This window comes from Penicillium mononematosum, assembly GCF_028829835.1.
Source record: "Penicillium mononematosum strain IBT 11891 chromosome Unknown utg000001l:1.0-4488741.0:1.0-4491989.0, whole genome shotgun sequence".
NCBI classification, from domain to species: domain Eukaryota; kingdom Fungi; phylum Ascomycota; class Eurotiomycetes; order Eurotiales; family Aspergillaceae; genus Penicillium; species Penicillium mononematosum.
In genome coordinates this window covers 1,298,999-1,314,460 of record NW_026643271.1, presented here as the reverse complement: position 1 = coordinate 1,314,460, position 15,462 = coordinate 1,298,999, and the positions used below count along the sequence as shown (strand labels likewise).

The 15,462-nt window shown below is 50.3% G+C and overlaps 5 protein-coding genes across 5 annotated transcripts; 2 read left to right on the top strand and 3 right to left on the bottom strand.

Annotated features, from left to right (window-relative positions):
* Window positions 1-329: 329 nt before the first annotated feature.
* Window positions 330-1,889, bottom strand: N7519_000475 (U4/U6-U5 snRNP complex subunit PRP31; the record flags this gene model as incomplete). The annotated part of the gene is made up of 1 exon (XM_057287254.1): window positions 330-1,889. The coding sequence occupies one exon, from the start codon at window positions 1,887-1,889 to the stop codon at window positions 330-332; it is 1,560 nt and encodes a 519-aa protein (XP_057153337.1).
* A 451-nt stretch (window positions 1,890-2,340) lies between these two features.
* On the top strand, window positions 2,341-4,416 carry clf1 (putative cell cycle control protein (Cwf4); the record flags this gene model as incomplete). Its single annotated transcript, XM_057287253.1, has 2 exons — window positions 2,341-4,125; window positions 4,183-4,416. 2 exons carry the CDS (start codon window positions 2,341-2,343, stop codon window positions 4,414-4,416), a joined length of 2,019 nt encoding a protein of 672 aa, XP_057153336.1.
* Window positions 4,417-8,058: 3,642 nt separating this feature from the next.
* On the top strand, window positions 8,059-10,182 carry N7519_000473 (uncharacterized protein; the record flags this gene model as incomplete). The annotated part of the gene is made up of 1 exon (XM_057287252.1): window positions 8,059-10,182. The coding sequence occupies one exon, from the start codon at window positions 8,059-8,061 to the stop codon at window positions 10,180-10,182; it is 2,124 nt and encodes a 707-aa protein (XP_057153335.1).
* Window positions 10,183-10,882: 700 nt separating this feature from the next.
* Window positions 10,883-13,436, bottom strand: N7519_000472 (uncharacterized protein; the record flags this gene model as incomplete). The annotated part of the gene is made up of 4 exons (XM_057287251.1): window positions 10,883-11,997; window positions 12,062-12,607; window positions 12,661-13,017; window positions 13,067-13,436. 4 exons carry the CDS (start codon window positions 13,434-13,436, stop codon window positions 10,883-10,885), a joined length of 2,388 nt encoding a protein of 795 aa, XP_057153334.1.
* An 859-nt stretch (window positions 13,437-14,295) lies between these two features.
* Window positions 14,296-15,045, bottom strand: N7519_000471 (aminoglycoside phosphotransferase family protein; the record flags this gene model as incomplete). Its single annotated transcript, XM_057287250.1, has 1 exon — window positions 14,296-15,045. The coding sequence occupies one exon, from the start codon at window positions 15,043-15,045 to the stop codon at window positions 14,296-14,298; it is 750 nt and encodes a 249-aa protein (XP_057153333.1).
* Window positions 15,046-15,462: the final 417 nt, after the last annotated feature.

The window sequence follows — 15,462 nt, the reverse complement described above, 5'->3', positions numbered from 1 at the left end:
CAGAGAATCCTGAAACATCCACGTGCTGTGAGCGAGCCCTAAACTGTTGGCCCTGTAAATCCTTGCGAATCCCCTGAGATGGTGCAATTCTTGGCAAACCCAGAAACCCCTTCAAGTTGTGTTGGCTGGATACAATAATCTGGCTATTGTCCTCTTCTTTTCTTTTTCTTTAAAAATTTTCATGTTGAAGTCTGTAGTTCAGATCTAATGTACAATCGGTTGGTATCACGTAACTCATAGAAGCTCAGGCCTCCTGATCTTCCCCTTGAAACGCCGTCAAAATGCTGGGACTCGATAAAAGCAAGTGAATCAGAAAAACAGATGAATTCTCAACGCTTCGGTGGAGGGCCCATCTTGCCCTCGCCCGTATCAGCCTTCCTCTTGAGTGGGATAGCAGGCACCTTGAAGCCACCATTCTCGCCACCCTGGGGATTGACAGGAGTTTGGTGAGGAGCTTGAGTGAAAGTTCCAGACTTAAACCACCGATTTTCCTCAGCGGCGCGCTTGCGCTTCAATTCCGCTTGCACCTTCGGATCGACCAGCTCCAGACCCTGAACGGGTGTGAATGCAATAGTACTGGAGGTACCAGCGGCGCCAGGTAGAGACGATCCGACACCAGATGCACGAATACCTCGTGCCTGGAGAACGCTTGCAGTGCCACTTGTACCGCCTTGGCCAAAACCACGCAACGACGAGGCGGTGCCGCTAGCGGGGGTGTTTGTGCCCCAGCCCTTGTTGTTCTTGCTGAGTCTGGCACGGGTGCGTTGATCAATCTGGGTTGCGCGGATGCGGCCATCGTCCTGTTGTCCCAGCATACCCAAACCAACGGTCCCGGAACCTGTGCCGTAGCCCACCTCCGACTCCTCCTTGCCGAATGCAAGTCGATTCTGTGCCTTCCGTAGTTCCGTCATAGCGACAGCTTCCTTGGCCTTTCGGGCCCGCCAACCTCCTCGCTTTCTGGAGGGCTTGTCATCGGGTGCAGGAAGAGCCTTTGTACCGGCGTTGGGCGCAGTTTCGGTCAGTTTCTCCAGTCGTGTGTAGCATTGTTGCTTCAGTTCCTCGCCCAGAGAGCCGTCCTTGGCGAAATTGGAGACATCCGCGCGAGTTGCGAGCACCATCTTAGCTGCAACAATTCGAATTCCTTGTTTTCTGAGGTCCATAGGAACTTCTTGGAGAAGTGGCGAGTCGTAGAGGAAACCTTGCGCTCGAACACCGTGATTGGTCGCAAAGCCCAGTCCTTCTGATCTGCGTGATCCTTGTGCACCCAAATTGCAGGAGGGGATCTTAGCTAGTTCAAGCAAGCCACCTGTTTGGTTGAGGAACTGTGCAGCGGTTTCGGCTCCGATGAGGGCTGCCAGGTTAGGGGCGATCTGGTTCATGCGCGACTGTATGCTTGCGGTAAGGGCAGCGCGCTCATTATCCAGCTTCAAGATCCTCTCGCATGTATCGAGAACCACCTTGAGCTCAGACTCGGTCATCTCTCGGCCTTTGGTGATAGTTGCTTCCATCGCAACTGCCATCAGAGACGGCCCGTCCAAGACTGACTTAAGCGGGACGCCAACCATGTTTTCCGATGATGTAGACAATGCCTTGATGTCGTTGAAGGGGCCATTTTGAATGACGGCAACTGTCTTGGCGTACTTGATGGGAGTGGTGACGAGTCTTTCGAGCTCGGGAAATCGGATGGAGTAATGGTCTCGCAGGACTTTGTGTAGGCGCGTTAGCTCATCGGCGGTAGAAATAGAGCGATCGAAGTCGTTCGAAACATCAGGGCCTTCTTTGAGGTCTTCCTGCTGCTCGGGCTCCTCTTCGACGTCCTCGCCTTCGCCCACATCGAAGTCCTCCTCGTCATCCTCGAAGTCGCGGAGAAGCTCTTCGGCGGTCGACATTTTGAATCAGAAGTTATGCGACGGGTCCGATGCCGTAGATGAGGTGCGTATGATCGTGGTCCCAGAACGCCACTGGGTAAACTAGAAAGGAAGGTATTCCCAGAGTCTTAAGGCTGGGAAGAAAAGTTGTGATTAGTCAGGAGGAAGCTACGTGCGCGGGTGGCGAGAAAGACCAGTCACGCAGTTCGGCGATTTCATCGCGGATTCTCAGAGCTACACGGGTCCAAGCTACTCTCGGCGTCACTGGATTGGCCGTGAGAAAATTTCCTGCCAATCTCTGAGTTGAGCAATCGCCGCAGTTTGGTGAAGCCAGCATTCATCTTTCAAACGCCTTCTCTTGCCCAACCTTGATTTCTTGCCCGATAATTTCGACGTCCCCGAACCTCAACTTAAATCCTCTTGAATCGCACACTACCTCTTTCCCGGAATCAGTCAATACAGTACCATCACGATGGAGGCCTCCCGTGGACCTCCCCGGGTCAAGAACAAGGCCGCCGCGCCGGTTCAGATCTCTGCGGAGCAACTGCTCCGCGAGGCCGTTGACCGGCAAGAGCCTGGCCTCGAGGCGCCGACACAGCGCTTTGCCGATCTTGAAGAACTACATGAGTACCAAGGCCGGAAAAGAAAGGACTTTGAAGATTATGTGCGGCGCAACCGCATTAACATGAACAACTGGATGCGCTATGCCGCCTGGGAGCTTGAACAAAAAGAATTCCGTCGAGCTCGATCCATCTTCGAGCGCGCGCTCGACGTCGATCCGACCTCCGTGGTGCTATGGATTCGCTACATTGAAGCTGAGATGAAGACCCGGAATATTAACCATGCCCGAAACCTCCTCGACCGTGCCGTGACTATCCTCCCCCGCATTGACAAGCTCTGGTACAAGTATGTCTACATGGAGGAAACACTAGGCAACATTCCCGGCACCCGTCAAGTGTTCGAGCGATGGATGTCATGGGAGCCGGAAGAGGGTGCGTGGGGCGCATACATCAAGATGGAAAAGAGATATAGCGAGTTCGAACGAGCACGCGCCATTTTCCAGCGGTTTACTGTCGTCCACCCCGAACCTCGGAACTGGATCAAATGGGCCCGCTTCGAGGAGGAGTATGGCACGAGTGACTTGGTTCGCGAGGTTTATGGTGCGGCTATCGAAACGTTAGGGGAGGACTTCATGGACGAGAGGCTCTTTTCCGCATATGCCAAATTCGAGGCTAAGTTGAAGGAATATGAGCGCGCTCGAGCGATTTACAAGTATGCCCTAGATCGACTTCCACGGTCTAAGGCTATGGCCCTTCACAAGGCCTACACGACTTTCGAAAAGCAGTTTGGTGATCGTGAAGGTCTGGAGGATGTGATTCTGTCCAAGCGCCGAGTACAGTATGAAGAGCAGCTCAAGGAGAACCCTCGCAACTATGACGTCTGGTTCGACTTTGCACGATTGGAGGAACTTTCGGGTGACCCAGAGCGGGTGCGGGACATCTACGAACGGGCCATTGCACAGATTCCCCCATCACAAGAGAAAAGACATTGGCGTCGCTACATATATCTCTGGATCTTTTATGCCGTGTGGGAAGAAATGGAAGCGAAGGAGATGGAACGCGCAGGGCAAATCTATCAGGAATGCCTTAAGATCATCCCGCACAAGAAGTTCACATTCGCCAAGGTCTGGCTTATGAAGGCACAGTTTGAGGTTCGCCAAATGCAGCTGCAAGCAGCCCGGAAGACATTGGGTCAGGCGATCGGAATGTGTCCGAAGGACAAACTTTTCCGTGGCTATATCGAAATTGAACAACGGCTGTTTGAGTTCGCGCGGTGCCGTACTTTGTTCGAGAAACAAATTGAATGGAACCCCTCCAACAGCCAGTCGTGGTTGCAGTTTGCGGCGCTGGAGCAAAGTCTGTTGGACACGGAACGGACGAGGGCCATTTACGAGCTTGCCATCGAACAGCCGACACTTGACATGCCCGAGCTTGTGTGGAAGGCTTACATCGACTTCGAAGAAGATGAACGCGAATATGAGCGAGTTCGACAACTGTACGAACGTCTCCTTCAGAAGACCGATCATGTCAAGGTATGGCTCAACTACGCCCGCTTCGAGTCCCTTGTGCCAGCCGAGGAAGAGGAAGAAGAAGAGGAGGAGGAGGCGAAGCCGTTCGCCGAAGAGGCAACCATCCGCGCGCGTGCGGTCTTTAGTCGGGCAGACAAGGCGCTCAAAGACAAGGATCTCAAGGAAGATGTAAGTTGTTGCTTCCAGAATTCACACACTATTCGGTCTGTTCTAACCTATATACAGCGCTATGCTCTTCTTGGTGAGTGGAAACAATTCGAATACACAGTTGGATCGCCCGAGCATATCGACAAGATCAACAAGCAGATGCCCCGACGCGTCAAGAAGCGCCGCAAGTTGCAGGACGACCAGTACGAGGAGTACACAGACTATGTGTTCCCTGCAGACGATCAATCTGCTGCCAATCTTTCTCGTCTGCTGGCAAAGGCACACCAATGGAAGCAGCAGAACCAGTCCTAAAGCTTGTGGTAGCTTTTATTTACAAAAATCAATTGATTCCCATATTTGCCACTGCTTTGACACCTTGGATCATTTCCATCATGAAAACATCCATGCAAGCCCATGGCCATGGGGACTTCATGTATTATAATAATCAGACCAGAATACCATTTCGATATCTGCGTGTGACAATGAAACCGGACCATGTACTCTCATTCGATTGAATCGGGTCTCGCCGGCTAAGTGGCACGAACTGCTATGTAGTGTCCTCAAAATGAGACTGTCCCCTGCATGTATGCAGTATGGATGTCGTGCATGCTGGCCACACACCAGTTACGATTACATATTCTCCTGGTCCTGTTGTGCAATCGCTGCATCCCCGCCGATAATCCTTCAGCGGGGCGGGGCTGGCTTTGTAGTACATATCTGTAGTGGTGTAATGTGTCGGCTGAATTAGAGATCGGGCGAGTGCTTTGCGGGAGTTGAACAGGAAGTGGTAGCCACACATCCGCTTATATGCATTTCTGCTGGAACAGCTTACGGACTATATCATGTACGGAGTATATCATAAGATGAGAGTAGATATGTCTACAACTCTTGAATATCTCAATCAATCCCTTAATCACTCCAAAACACGGAGGACTGAGACAGTTCCCACGTCTCAGAAACATATCCACAGCTCCACAGCCCCACGCTGCGTGGCCCAAGCCCTCACTTCCGAGGTCTATCATTTTACTGGATTGATATTCCCCTATAGTTATAGCACGTTGTTTAGCACTCCATAATAGAACATGCTTTGTCTGTTTCTGTTTCAAGTAATTCACGACTTATTAGCACCTACGTAGGCAAAGGATTAACTTAAATCCAATGATTATAGATATAGAGCTTGATGTTAAGAGAAATCCTAATTGAATGAATTTTAGATTCTTGGAACATCCATGTCGTGCACGACAGGTATGGAGTATATTGATGGTAGATACGAGTGCCAACAGTTACATCAGCGATATGATGATCGTCAAGGACAGTAGCTGCAGATGGTTGAGAACCTGTCAATAATCGTTTACCCCAATTAGAACATGTGACATGTTCTAATTCTTGGAGTGAATCAAAGCCCTCTGCGGGGATATCCATTTAAACTCTTGCAAGAAGCGCCACTTTCAGACGCCTCGAGTGTTGATTTGCCTTTGTTAATCAAGTCATTCATAGAGACCCTGGTTTCAGGGTACCTTCCCATTGGGAATTCTTTTATATATCTGCATTTCTGAACCAGACTACATTCAGCCGAGACGTCTATATATAGAATGGGTTGCGTACAAAAGAGTAGTAATGGTGGGGTATCTAGGTTAACTTATGAACGGCGAATATAGAGAAATCCCTGGTATAAAACGGGGCCAATCTATCAATCTATATAAAGCGAACTGCGGGGTACGGCAACCAAATTTCCTGATTAGGGAACTAATCCCATGAAAAACGTGTAAAAATAGGACCACAAAAAGGGAATCTATATTTGCAGATGCTAAGACATGAAGCAAAGATGGATATTTTGTAGTCTTTGAAAAGGATGGTGGCGACACGATAATCGTGTTCATTAAAGATGAACGAACAAAGGGGAACTCGAATGACTTCTTTTGAGAATACCGACTCTAGCTAGACAGACATATATAAAGGTGGTCCTAAAGTCTGCCATTGATGAGCCATCACCACCGAGAGTCGTAAAGCAGCACACCAATCTTTCTCGACTTTCACTTGACCAGCTTCAGCATTTAACAAGCATTGTTCTGCTTTCTACACGCAGTCTTCATATCCTCGGTGACAGTCATCGAGACCACTCTCCTGCGTAGCTCAGCGCCAGTTTCATACCTAGCTACTTTCCAGTCCTACCACGAATAGTAAGTTCTTGGTCGTATCGACATTGGTTGCTAGGCCTTAACTAACACCTTTTTTAAACAGTGGGGGGCAATATTAAAGGCCAGCCTGTCGATGACATTTGTGAAATCTGCAAGAAGGATTTCTACGGCTCAGCCAACACATGCTCGTGCGGTAGTCGTTGATCTTTGGACTTGGGTACAATAGGGGCTTGGAATGACTGCAGAGGCCCGAGATTCTACGGCTCCTGAGACAAGCGATGTGGAGATGAGGTAGTATAACATCGACGCTCGTTAGTACTATAAATTTGAAACTAGTCTATATGCTGTACACGTGCGATCGCAATTGGGAAGTTGTAGATGTAGTGAGCGCTAGGTCTTATCCGGTTCCACAAAAGAGGGCTTCCAGTTTTGATAATGCCAGAGTTTAGTGATCTTCTTAGCAGACTTTTTTTTAGTAGTCTCCTTAGGTAGTAGGAATTGAAGAGATGAATCCAACGCATAATTGAGACAGACACGTCCCCAAGGTTACCTAGGTAGGCAACATTGCTTAATATTAAGACTTCGGCAGCGTCCGTTTGAAGCACAATGATAGAGGAAGAACCTTGGAAACGGAACGCCAAGGCGCCAGAGTTTTGGAATTTCCGTGGGTCCAACGGACAAGAACCACGGATCTGGAGAGGGGGGAATCTTCCAAGGTTCCCTTATTGTTTTTGTTTTTTTTTTGTTTTTATTTACTTATTGTTATTATGGGGTACGGAGTATAGTGACACATAATATTGTTACTGCATCTGCATTCTCCCTTGCTGGTAACACATTTAGAGGTCCGCCCTAGGAGCATTGGAAATTTAGCAAGTACCAAGTGCCAGTAAAAACGGGGTCCAGGTACACGAGAGGTGTGGTCCCACTTCATCGGGAGCATTCACGGGAGAACCCCCCCCTGATCAATATAGCAGAGAATAGATGAAGGCAAAGAAGAACCAATAAGGACGATCAAAGTAATGAGAATGATACTTAGATCCAATCAAAATGAAATAAGCCAAATTAAACAAAAAAAGTCGAACGAAAAAAAACCCGAACGAATTGAAAAATGACGAAATTATTCCCCTTAAGGGATGGCGTTGTTCGCTAACCCCCCTAAACCGTCTGCTAACCTCCTCCCCGGAGCCGTTAGGGGGTCAAGAGGCCCTTCTCCCTGTTTCACTTGGATGTTCTGTTTCTGTTTCTGTTCTCTCCTTTTGCTGTTCTCTGAATTCCCTGAATTTACCGTGCTGTGCACTTTGATATTCTAGCCTTTCGTTTCGCCAACCATCCTCCATTCGCTTAATCGGGTTTTTCTGGCCTTTTTTTTCTCCCACTCACTCGACTGGATCGCCCAGTCCCTCATACCCTTGTGATTACTCGATTTACTCGATACCCTCTTTGACCGACGCGTCAGTGTTGTGATCCCATTGTTGATACATCTGAACCACTACTCTGATTGTGTCATCCCGAGTCACCGAGTCATCCGACACGCGATCCACCTCAATTTCGCCGCGAGAAATTGAAATCGCAGTTGATCGCGCATCAAGCAGTCAAGAACCTGTGTTGACATTACCTGTTGACGCGCCAATTCAGATTGAGTGTGGTTTGGCTTTTCTTTTTCGCATAACCGTCCCGGTCGAGATGAGATAGTACTCTGGCAGTCACCTTTTCTTTGATTCGGGTATTTCAAGTCCCTTGCTGGCTGGCTACCTAGCTTCACTACTGGTCCGGAATCAATCGCGACTTTGAACTATTCCATTCCAAATTTTTCAACATGACTGGCCCCAAACCCCTAACCAAGATCGAGGGCGATTGCTCCACTATCCACAGCAATACCCTCTACGTCTATTCGCCGACTGGCTTTGCATCAATACCTCTCAAGGAGAATGGGGACTGGAAGCTACTCCCATCCCCAGAGCGCATGGTTACTGGCCCTGCCTGCGTCCAGGGTGGAGCGGGCGAAGACGAGGCATTTTATCTGGTCGGCGGGACCGGCTCCGACGGCAACAGCGGCCTCCAACGCTTTTCGTTCAGTACACAGAAGTGGGAGACATTGCCCATGAGATCAGCGGATATGAAAGATCGGACTGGACATGGCGCGGGATACATTCCCTCAACTTCGCAAATATTGGTTTACGCAGGAAACACAGATGGCAGCACACAGATCTCTCAATCGACACTCCTCATTTCCACAAAATCGCCCTTCGACATCGAGTCTGGGGTCCCCCAGGGCGAACCCGCGTTATATGAGCCCATCATCTTGCCTTGGAGTTCTTCCGAGGTAGCCTTGATTGGAGGCTCCGCCACGAATACTGCTATCTTCGTCTATCAAACCGCGAATAAGCAAGGCTGGACCATCTCAGAGGCGACTCTTCCCTCTGCAATCCAATCCAATTCTCTATGCGCGCTCGCCTCCGATTCTGGGACTAAGGTCCTTGAAGAATTTAACATGGTCGCCTCCCCAAATAGTGTCACTAGCTACCTCCTTAGCTCGAAAGGAAAGGTGCAGAATCCGGTCACAGCCATTCCATCTTTGGAAAAGAGGGGTCTCACCGATTCTTACAACGACACATTCGCACCGACAGCATCCTGGACTGATTATACGCTCGCCCAGGGTGACGGCTTGGTAGTTCTCGCCAGCGGCCGAAGTAACGACTCATTGGCAATCTTCAACCAGACTTCCAACGCATGGGTCAACTCAACAGAGCTGTTCCTTGGAAAGGGAGATCAGCATGTCCTCAAACCATCCACCACATCATTCACATCGTCTACCCCGACATCGACCTCATCATCCACATCCACATCTACATCGACCGCGGCCTCAACTACGCCCACTTCGTCATCTCCAGTTGCGGCTGTAGCTGGCGGCTTGACTGATCATGGCAAAATGATTCTTGGCGCAACTCTCGGGAGTATCCTAGGGTTTGGCTTGATCCTGCTCATCATTCTTTTCCTACTGCGACGCGCGAAGAAGAAGCAACAGACAGCCCAACCCGGTCGCGGGGGCGATACCAAAGACCGCCTAAGCTTCCAGGACCAGGGCATAGAGCCCCTGACCGAAGGCGCTTACCCAATGGCAAGATCTCCTGTCCCACTCGCGGCCGCTTCGACCGACTCATTGGCTATCATGTCCGGAACCTACAGAGAGAAATCCCTCAAGCCACCTGTTAACACGGGCTATGGATTGTCTCAGCCCAAGGCCAGCAGTCCGCTCTCCACAATTCCCTCCAGCGGTGCCATGGGCGCATCAAGCGTATACACCGACGACACCAATCGGGCTGGCGATGACACCGGGCATGGGAACCAGGCTGCTGACCGATTGACCGACGAAGGATGGGGGAAGTACTTTGAGGACGGCGGTGCCACTAACTTCCAATCCGACCGCTCGACTGTCAGTTCCGCATACACCAAGTCCGACTATCGCGGAAGCGGCTGGCCGATGACTACATTGACACCATTAAATTTCGGCTTCCTCGACCAGCCCAAGCCACTTGGTCACGTTCTCAGCGGCAGCCCGACCACGGAAAACGGCCCGTCTGAGACGGGCAGTCGAAGTCTGATAATCCCGGAGAGCCAATCGGCACGAATCTCCAGTGCGGATTCAATCAGTATCGCCTCAGACGACGACCGCGATGATTCAAAATGGCAAGGTGCAGGCCAGAGCAGCTGGCTTGGACGGCCCCCAAGCAGCAACTACACTACCAGCTTCTACCAGACGAGCACGCAAGACATGCCCTGGGAATCATCGAACGGAAGCCTCGCAGACAAAGGAAGACAGTCCAATGCACGAAGATCCAGCGTCATCATACCACATGACATCGACGAACTTCCGGTGCAAGGACAGCAGAACAATACCAATTCAGATATGAGCTGGCTCAATCTCAAGGCTGACCGTTAACATACGTTCGCCCCAATCCGACGTACAGTCCATTTGGAGCCCATCTCTCCCTTACTCTCCCTCTCTTTCCTTGGAAAATACCTACCTCGCCAGGTCATTTGGCGACTCTCTTATCTCTCTCATTCATTTCTTTTATGGCGTCTCCGTGGCTACTGGTGTCTTGAAAATACCTCCTGTTTTTGTCCTTGCATTTGACATGCTGCATTTTCGTCTGCATCCAGCATCTTCGTTTTGTGTTTGTGTGTATGAGCGATTCCTTAGCGTTGTGCCACACTTGAACCGGTTGCTCTTTTTAATTCGGTTGATTTCATGGCTGTGCCTGTACTGTGATGATCTAGTTCTTGTATGGGTTTTGTGTTCATTATTGTGTACATATTTCGATCCGAGTGTCACTTACTGAAATCAAGTAACTGGATATCTAAAAAGGCTACCTAAGGAGAGTACTCAATAAGACCATTAAAAAGACATAAAAAGACTATAGGGGAAGACTATCCAAGAAGACCACACTACGGCCATATAAGCGGCCGACTATTCTCGTTGATAGTATCTCAATTCCTACAATGTCAACTTCTATAATGTCACCATGCCATATTGAAACACCTTTCGTCATGTCCATTACTTCAAACATTACCCATTATGTACCGTATATAGATCATAAATCGTAAACATCAAGTCCCCCAGAGATATACTATGAACCTCTTCAATAGAGCTTCGCCAAAAACGAATGACGTTTCGACACCTTCCTAAACTCATCAACCATAGGGCTAAGCATCCTCCCACCCCCATCATCGATCTCCATCGGCTCCAACTGCCTCGAATCCATCGTCTTAAGAAGCGGAATCTTCTCCTCCGTCTTACTCCGAATATAATAATGCTCATCCTCCTCCTCCATCCCAATATACCACCTCTCCTTCAACTGTTCCCCCCAAGGCCCACACCCACAAGCACCCTCCAACTGCGACGTCTGCGGACTATTCACAGCAAGCGCGAACAAATTCTGCGGCTCCGTGAAATCAGTCACCTGTCGACCGCGCGCCTCGACAATCATAAACCCAAGACAGACAGCGCTGGTCAAGAACGCAAACACAAGAATCACATAGAAAACCCCCTGCCACTGCTCCGTCCCACCAGAAGCATACCCAACAGCCTGGATAGAGGCATCGAAACCCTGGTAAACAGGCTCGGAAAGCACGTTCTGATTCTCGGTACTGTAGTTCCAGAACGGAACGAACGGCGCATTCTGCGAGCTGAGGATAAGCGTGCTTCCAGCCATCACCGCCAATGCCTCGGCAATAGAAGGTAAACTCGGGTCCAGCGTGAACGCCCCTTCGTTCTTGTCGTACCGCGGCATCATCTGCATCAGCAGTCTGGCATTGCTGGCTGCGCCGTCGGTGATCCCGGCGTTCAGACTAAGCGCATTCGCCCACTCCGACGCGATGTTCTTCCAGTCTGGATCCCACTGGCCCTCGAAGTCATGTCGTCGGTCGTACTGTAGCTCGTTTGAGGCGCTCTCGCAGACCGTGCTGAGGAATGCGCCGCTCGTGTCGGCGGAGTACGTGGTCGAACATGCGCCTGTTTGTTTCCCGCGCAGAGAGCACATCACGTACGCTGGTGTGTTGGTGTCGTTGGATGGTGGCGTCGCGCCGAGGAGGTAGATGGCGTTTGCGGGCCAGGAACCTGTTGTGTTGAGGATTGTGTTGTATGGGAGGGGGTATTTGCCGAAAATGGGTGGGATTTGGTCGTATTTCGGGCCGAATTGGAAGAGGGAGTCGACCACTGTGCGGTTTTTCCAGGATGCGGGGTGCGGGATGTTGTCTGGGGGTGAGGTAGTCCAGGTTGTCATGTTGAATTTGTCGCCGCCGGGCCAGGAGGAGTAGACTAGGGGGGCTGAGCTCGTCTTTTGTCATTCCTGTGCAGAGGACGTTGACGGCTGGCGAGGGGACGGAGGCTTCGATGGTGTATTTGCCTTCGCCGGAGGAGTCTGTGGGTTGTTTGAGTCTGTTTTTGGAGTTCATTGCTGCGCCGGGGATGCCGCCATGTGGCATTGCCATTGTTATGTTGTTGATCATTCGGCCGTGTTCCTTGGATAGCGTGGACATGTCTTGCATGTTGATCCAGCTGCCTGTTACTGTGGTGTTGTCCCAGAGTGAACCTGTTGGCTTTGGGCGCTTTTGGAGTTCGCTTGAGGTTTCATTGTTGTGGGTTATTAGCTGGCCCCACTGGCTTATCCATTGCTGGTAGTTATGATATGCGTGGCCGACGTGTTCAATTTGGATGCAGGTTGTGTTGCGATAATCAGGGTCCATTTCGTTGGTGACGGGTGTCTCACAGTTCGCTGCAGTGTAGTGGGGGTTTGCGAAGCTGGAGGTTACCTTGCCGTAGAGTATCGTCGGTTCAACAGGGCCAAGAGAGAGTTTGGGAGTAACTGTCGTTGATTAGTGTTTGTCATAGTTTGTGCATAGAAGGGAAAGGATCTACCCAAAGCTTGCGCCGCAGTGGTGTACAGCATCGCAACGAACGTTGCAACCAACGCAATCGATCCGAGAAAAGTGAGCGCCGAATATCGCAGTGCCTCCCAATGCACAATCATAGACCCGGGTTGCATAATCCAGGCCCTCATATTCATATCCGAGATACTGATTCCTCGAGAATCCCTCATCAAAGCCCTCCGACTAAGCACCTGTCCCAGAAACGCGACGCAAATTGTAACATAGGCCAACTCGATCGTCTTCGCAAAGAATGCGCTCAGCAAATCTGCTGTAGATGGAGCCAAGGGCCCCTCGCTGGAGACACTCTGCCATCGGGGCTTGCGAAGCGCAATGCCGAGATAGATACCTGAAAAGATGGTGGCATAGACAGCGAGGATCAAGACTGTCAACGGGACCCAGGAGAGCCGTTTCTGAAGCACCGTTGCCCGGTTGGGGGCACCGCACGTGGGCGTGGGCATGTGGAGTCTGCGGAGTCTGGGGAGAATGTGGAATCTTGTAGGTATTCGGAGTCGTAGTCGCGGTGCTATCAGTTGAATGGCGCTTGTCTGTCGAGATTTCTGCGGGAATGCCGTCGCCTGATGTGTTCGAGATGCCCAGACCGACATCGCGCAGGACTTCTTCGGACCAGGTGCTGTCTGAGGGGGAATGGTAGCGATAGTCCGAGTCGGTTAGGCGATTGTTGAGTGGATTCCAAGACCGTTGGGGCCGAGTGTCGATCGAATCTTCGGATAGCAGTGAGTGCTGCGACTCCCGCGACGAGGCCATGGTGGAACGTGTACAGGCACGGAAAAGGGAAATGGACAACCCTATTAAATCAAAAACGCTCTATGTTGTACATTTAAAAATAGGGAAAAGGAGTCCTGGTCCTGCGGCTGAAGCGGAGGGGCCAAATCTAATCTCCTCCGTAAGCTGCTTAGCTGCTTGGCATGTCGGTTTGCGCTTTTGCTAATTTGGGGGCTGATCAGATTTAAAAAAGGACAAGATGTTCATTTCGTTTATTTTTAGATAGCCCTGGAGATTCTAGACTCTGATATAAGGTTATTCGAAATACCGTTGCGCTTGTTAACCGCACTCTGTTTACTATATCTGCTATATTACTATATGTGCCTATATATATGGACTACCCATAATTCCCCCTGAGCCCAAATGGAAATCATAGAGTGAGGGAATGTCGGAAGAGTCCGGAACAGCAGCAAGCCCATTCTTAATCCTTGTCTGTTCCGTCGAATACTGTTGGGCTTCCCCTCATTCAATGCAGGATTCATGCAAATACTACCCAAAGTAATATTATCAAGCGCGTTGCCTAAACCAATCAGACACTCAACACTAGCGCTCTCATGCTGTCTAGACACATGGAATTTGTATTCCCTCCGAGGACGACCTGACGTGGTCTGGTTGGAAGCGTCACAACCAGCTTCGACAGTCGATCTCTGTTGTAGCTGGCATAGGCAGGATCTGTCCGCAGGGAATGTTGACAACGCGCGTGTTCTTGAAACGTCTGATAGCACTGGCAACCATGATGGCCGTAGTACGGTGTCTGGTGGCTGGGGGCAGTGGCTTGTTGTATGCGAGAGATGGTTAGCTCGTACATGTACTGCTGCCCAGAAAGGAAAGTCGACCATCACTAGACACACTGATCCTCCATAAATTGCAGCAACTCTGCGGAATCATCATGTTCACCCTCGAGCGCTACCGACGGGCCTCGTCTTTCGTAGAAAGACCACTCAAAGTGTTCAGGAAAGAACCCGGCGTATTCCCAGTCGATAATAGCCCGGATTTTCAATGTTTGGGGATCGACAATAATATTATGCTGGGCAAGATCGTTGTGGCAGAAGACATATTCACTATCTTTGGATACTTTCTGTGGCCATTCATTTTTGTCCGAGAGCCGCATCACTCGATAAGGTGGGAGAACTATCCCTGAAGGGCCACCAATAGTGTCCGATTTGATCCCACGGAGGATGGATAGGTACTGCCCGACTTCGGAACGGACGACGCTTTTTTGATCATCCGATAGATCTGACATAGACACGCCGTCAATGTGCTCTGTGATTACTATGAACGAGTCGTCGACGTCGAAAGCACCGTACAAAGTTGGAACAGGGATGTTGCTAACTCGTCGAATAAAACGCAACGCCGCGGCCTCGTTTTGGAGTCGTTCTTTCCCCAGTCGGGGGATGTGTTTTGTGCCTCGAATTGTGGTCTTGTATTCGCTCGGCCGGAGGCCTCGTTTGATGAAGAAATTACCGCAATGGTAGTAAGTTCTTTCGGCGGTCATCGCAGTAGACGTAGCAAGCGAATCAGCTGAATAGTCTGTGATGTTTCCAGGTGCGCTAGGATTGAGGGTCTCCTCGCTATGGCAGTTTTCTGCCATAATTCAGGAAGGTAAGCCGCACTCCAGACGATAACTTGGTCGAATTCCAGTTGAATAACCTGCGGGAGTCAAGATCGTGCCTGGAGATAAAGTGGAAGCAGTCCTAACCGACCAATTCTAGGGCCAAGGATGTTTTGCGGCTGGCTTGAGGCATTGAGTAGCACTAAGATCCGCTTTCGGTTTCCATGCACGTGCAGGAGAACCACGAGGACACTGCACCTGGGCAACGCTGTACACATGTCCATCTACATAGTACATGTACGGATTCATTCACTACTAAACATGAACCATTGAGACAGATATCCTTTGTTCGTGTACTGGACATGCCAAGCCTCAAGAATAAGACGAAAACCACCCATGTGGAGTTGGAGTATCTCTCACCATATCCAGCGTGCCCGCCATGTTCATATAACTCTG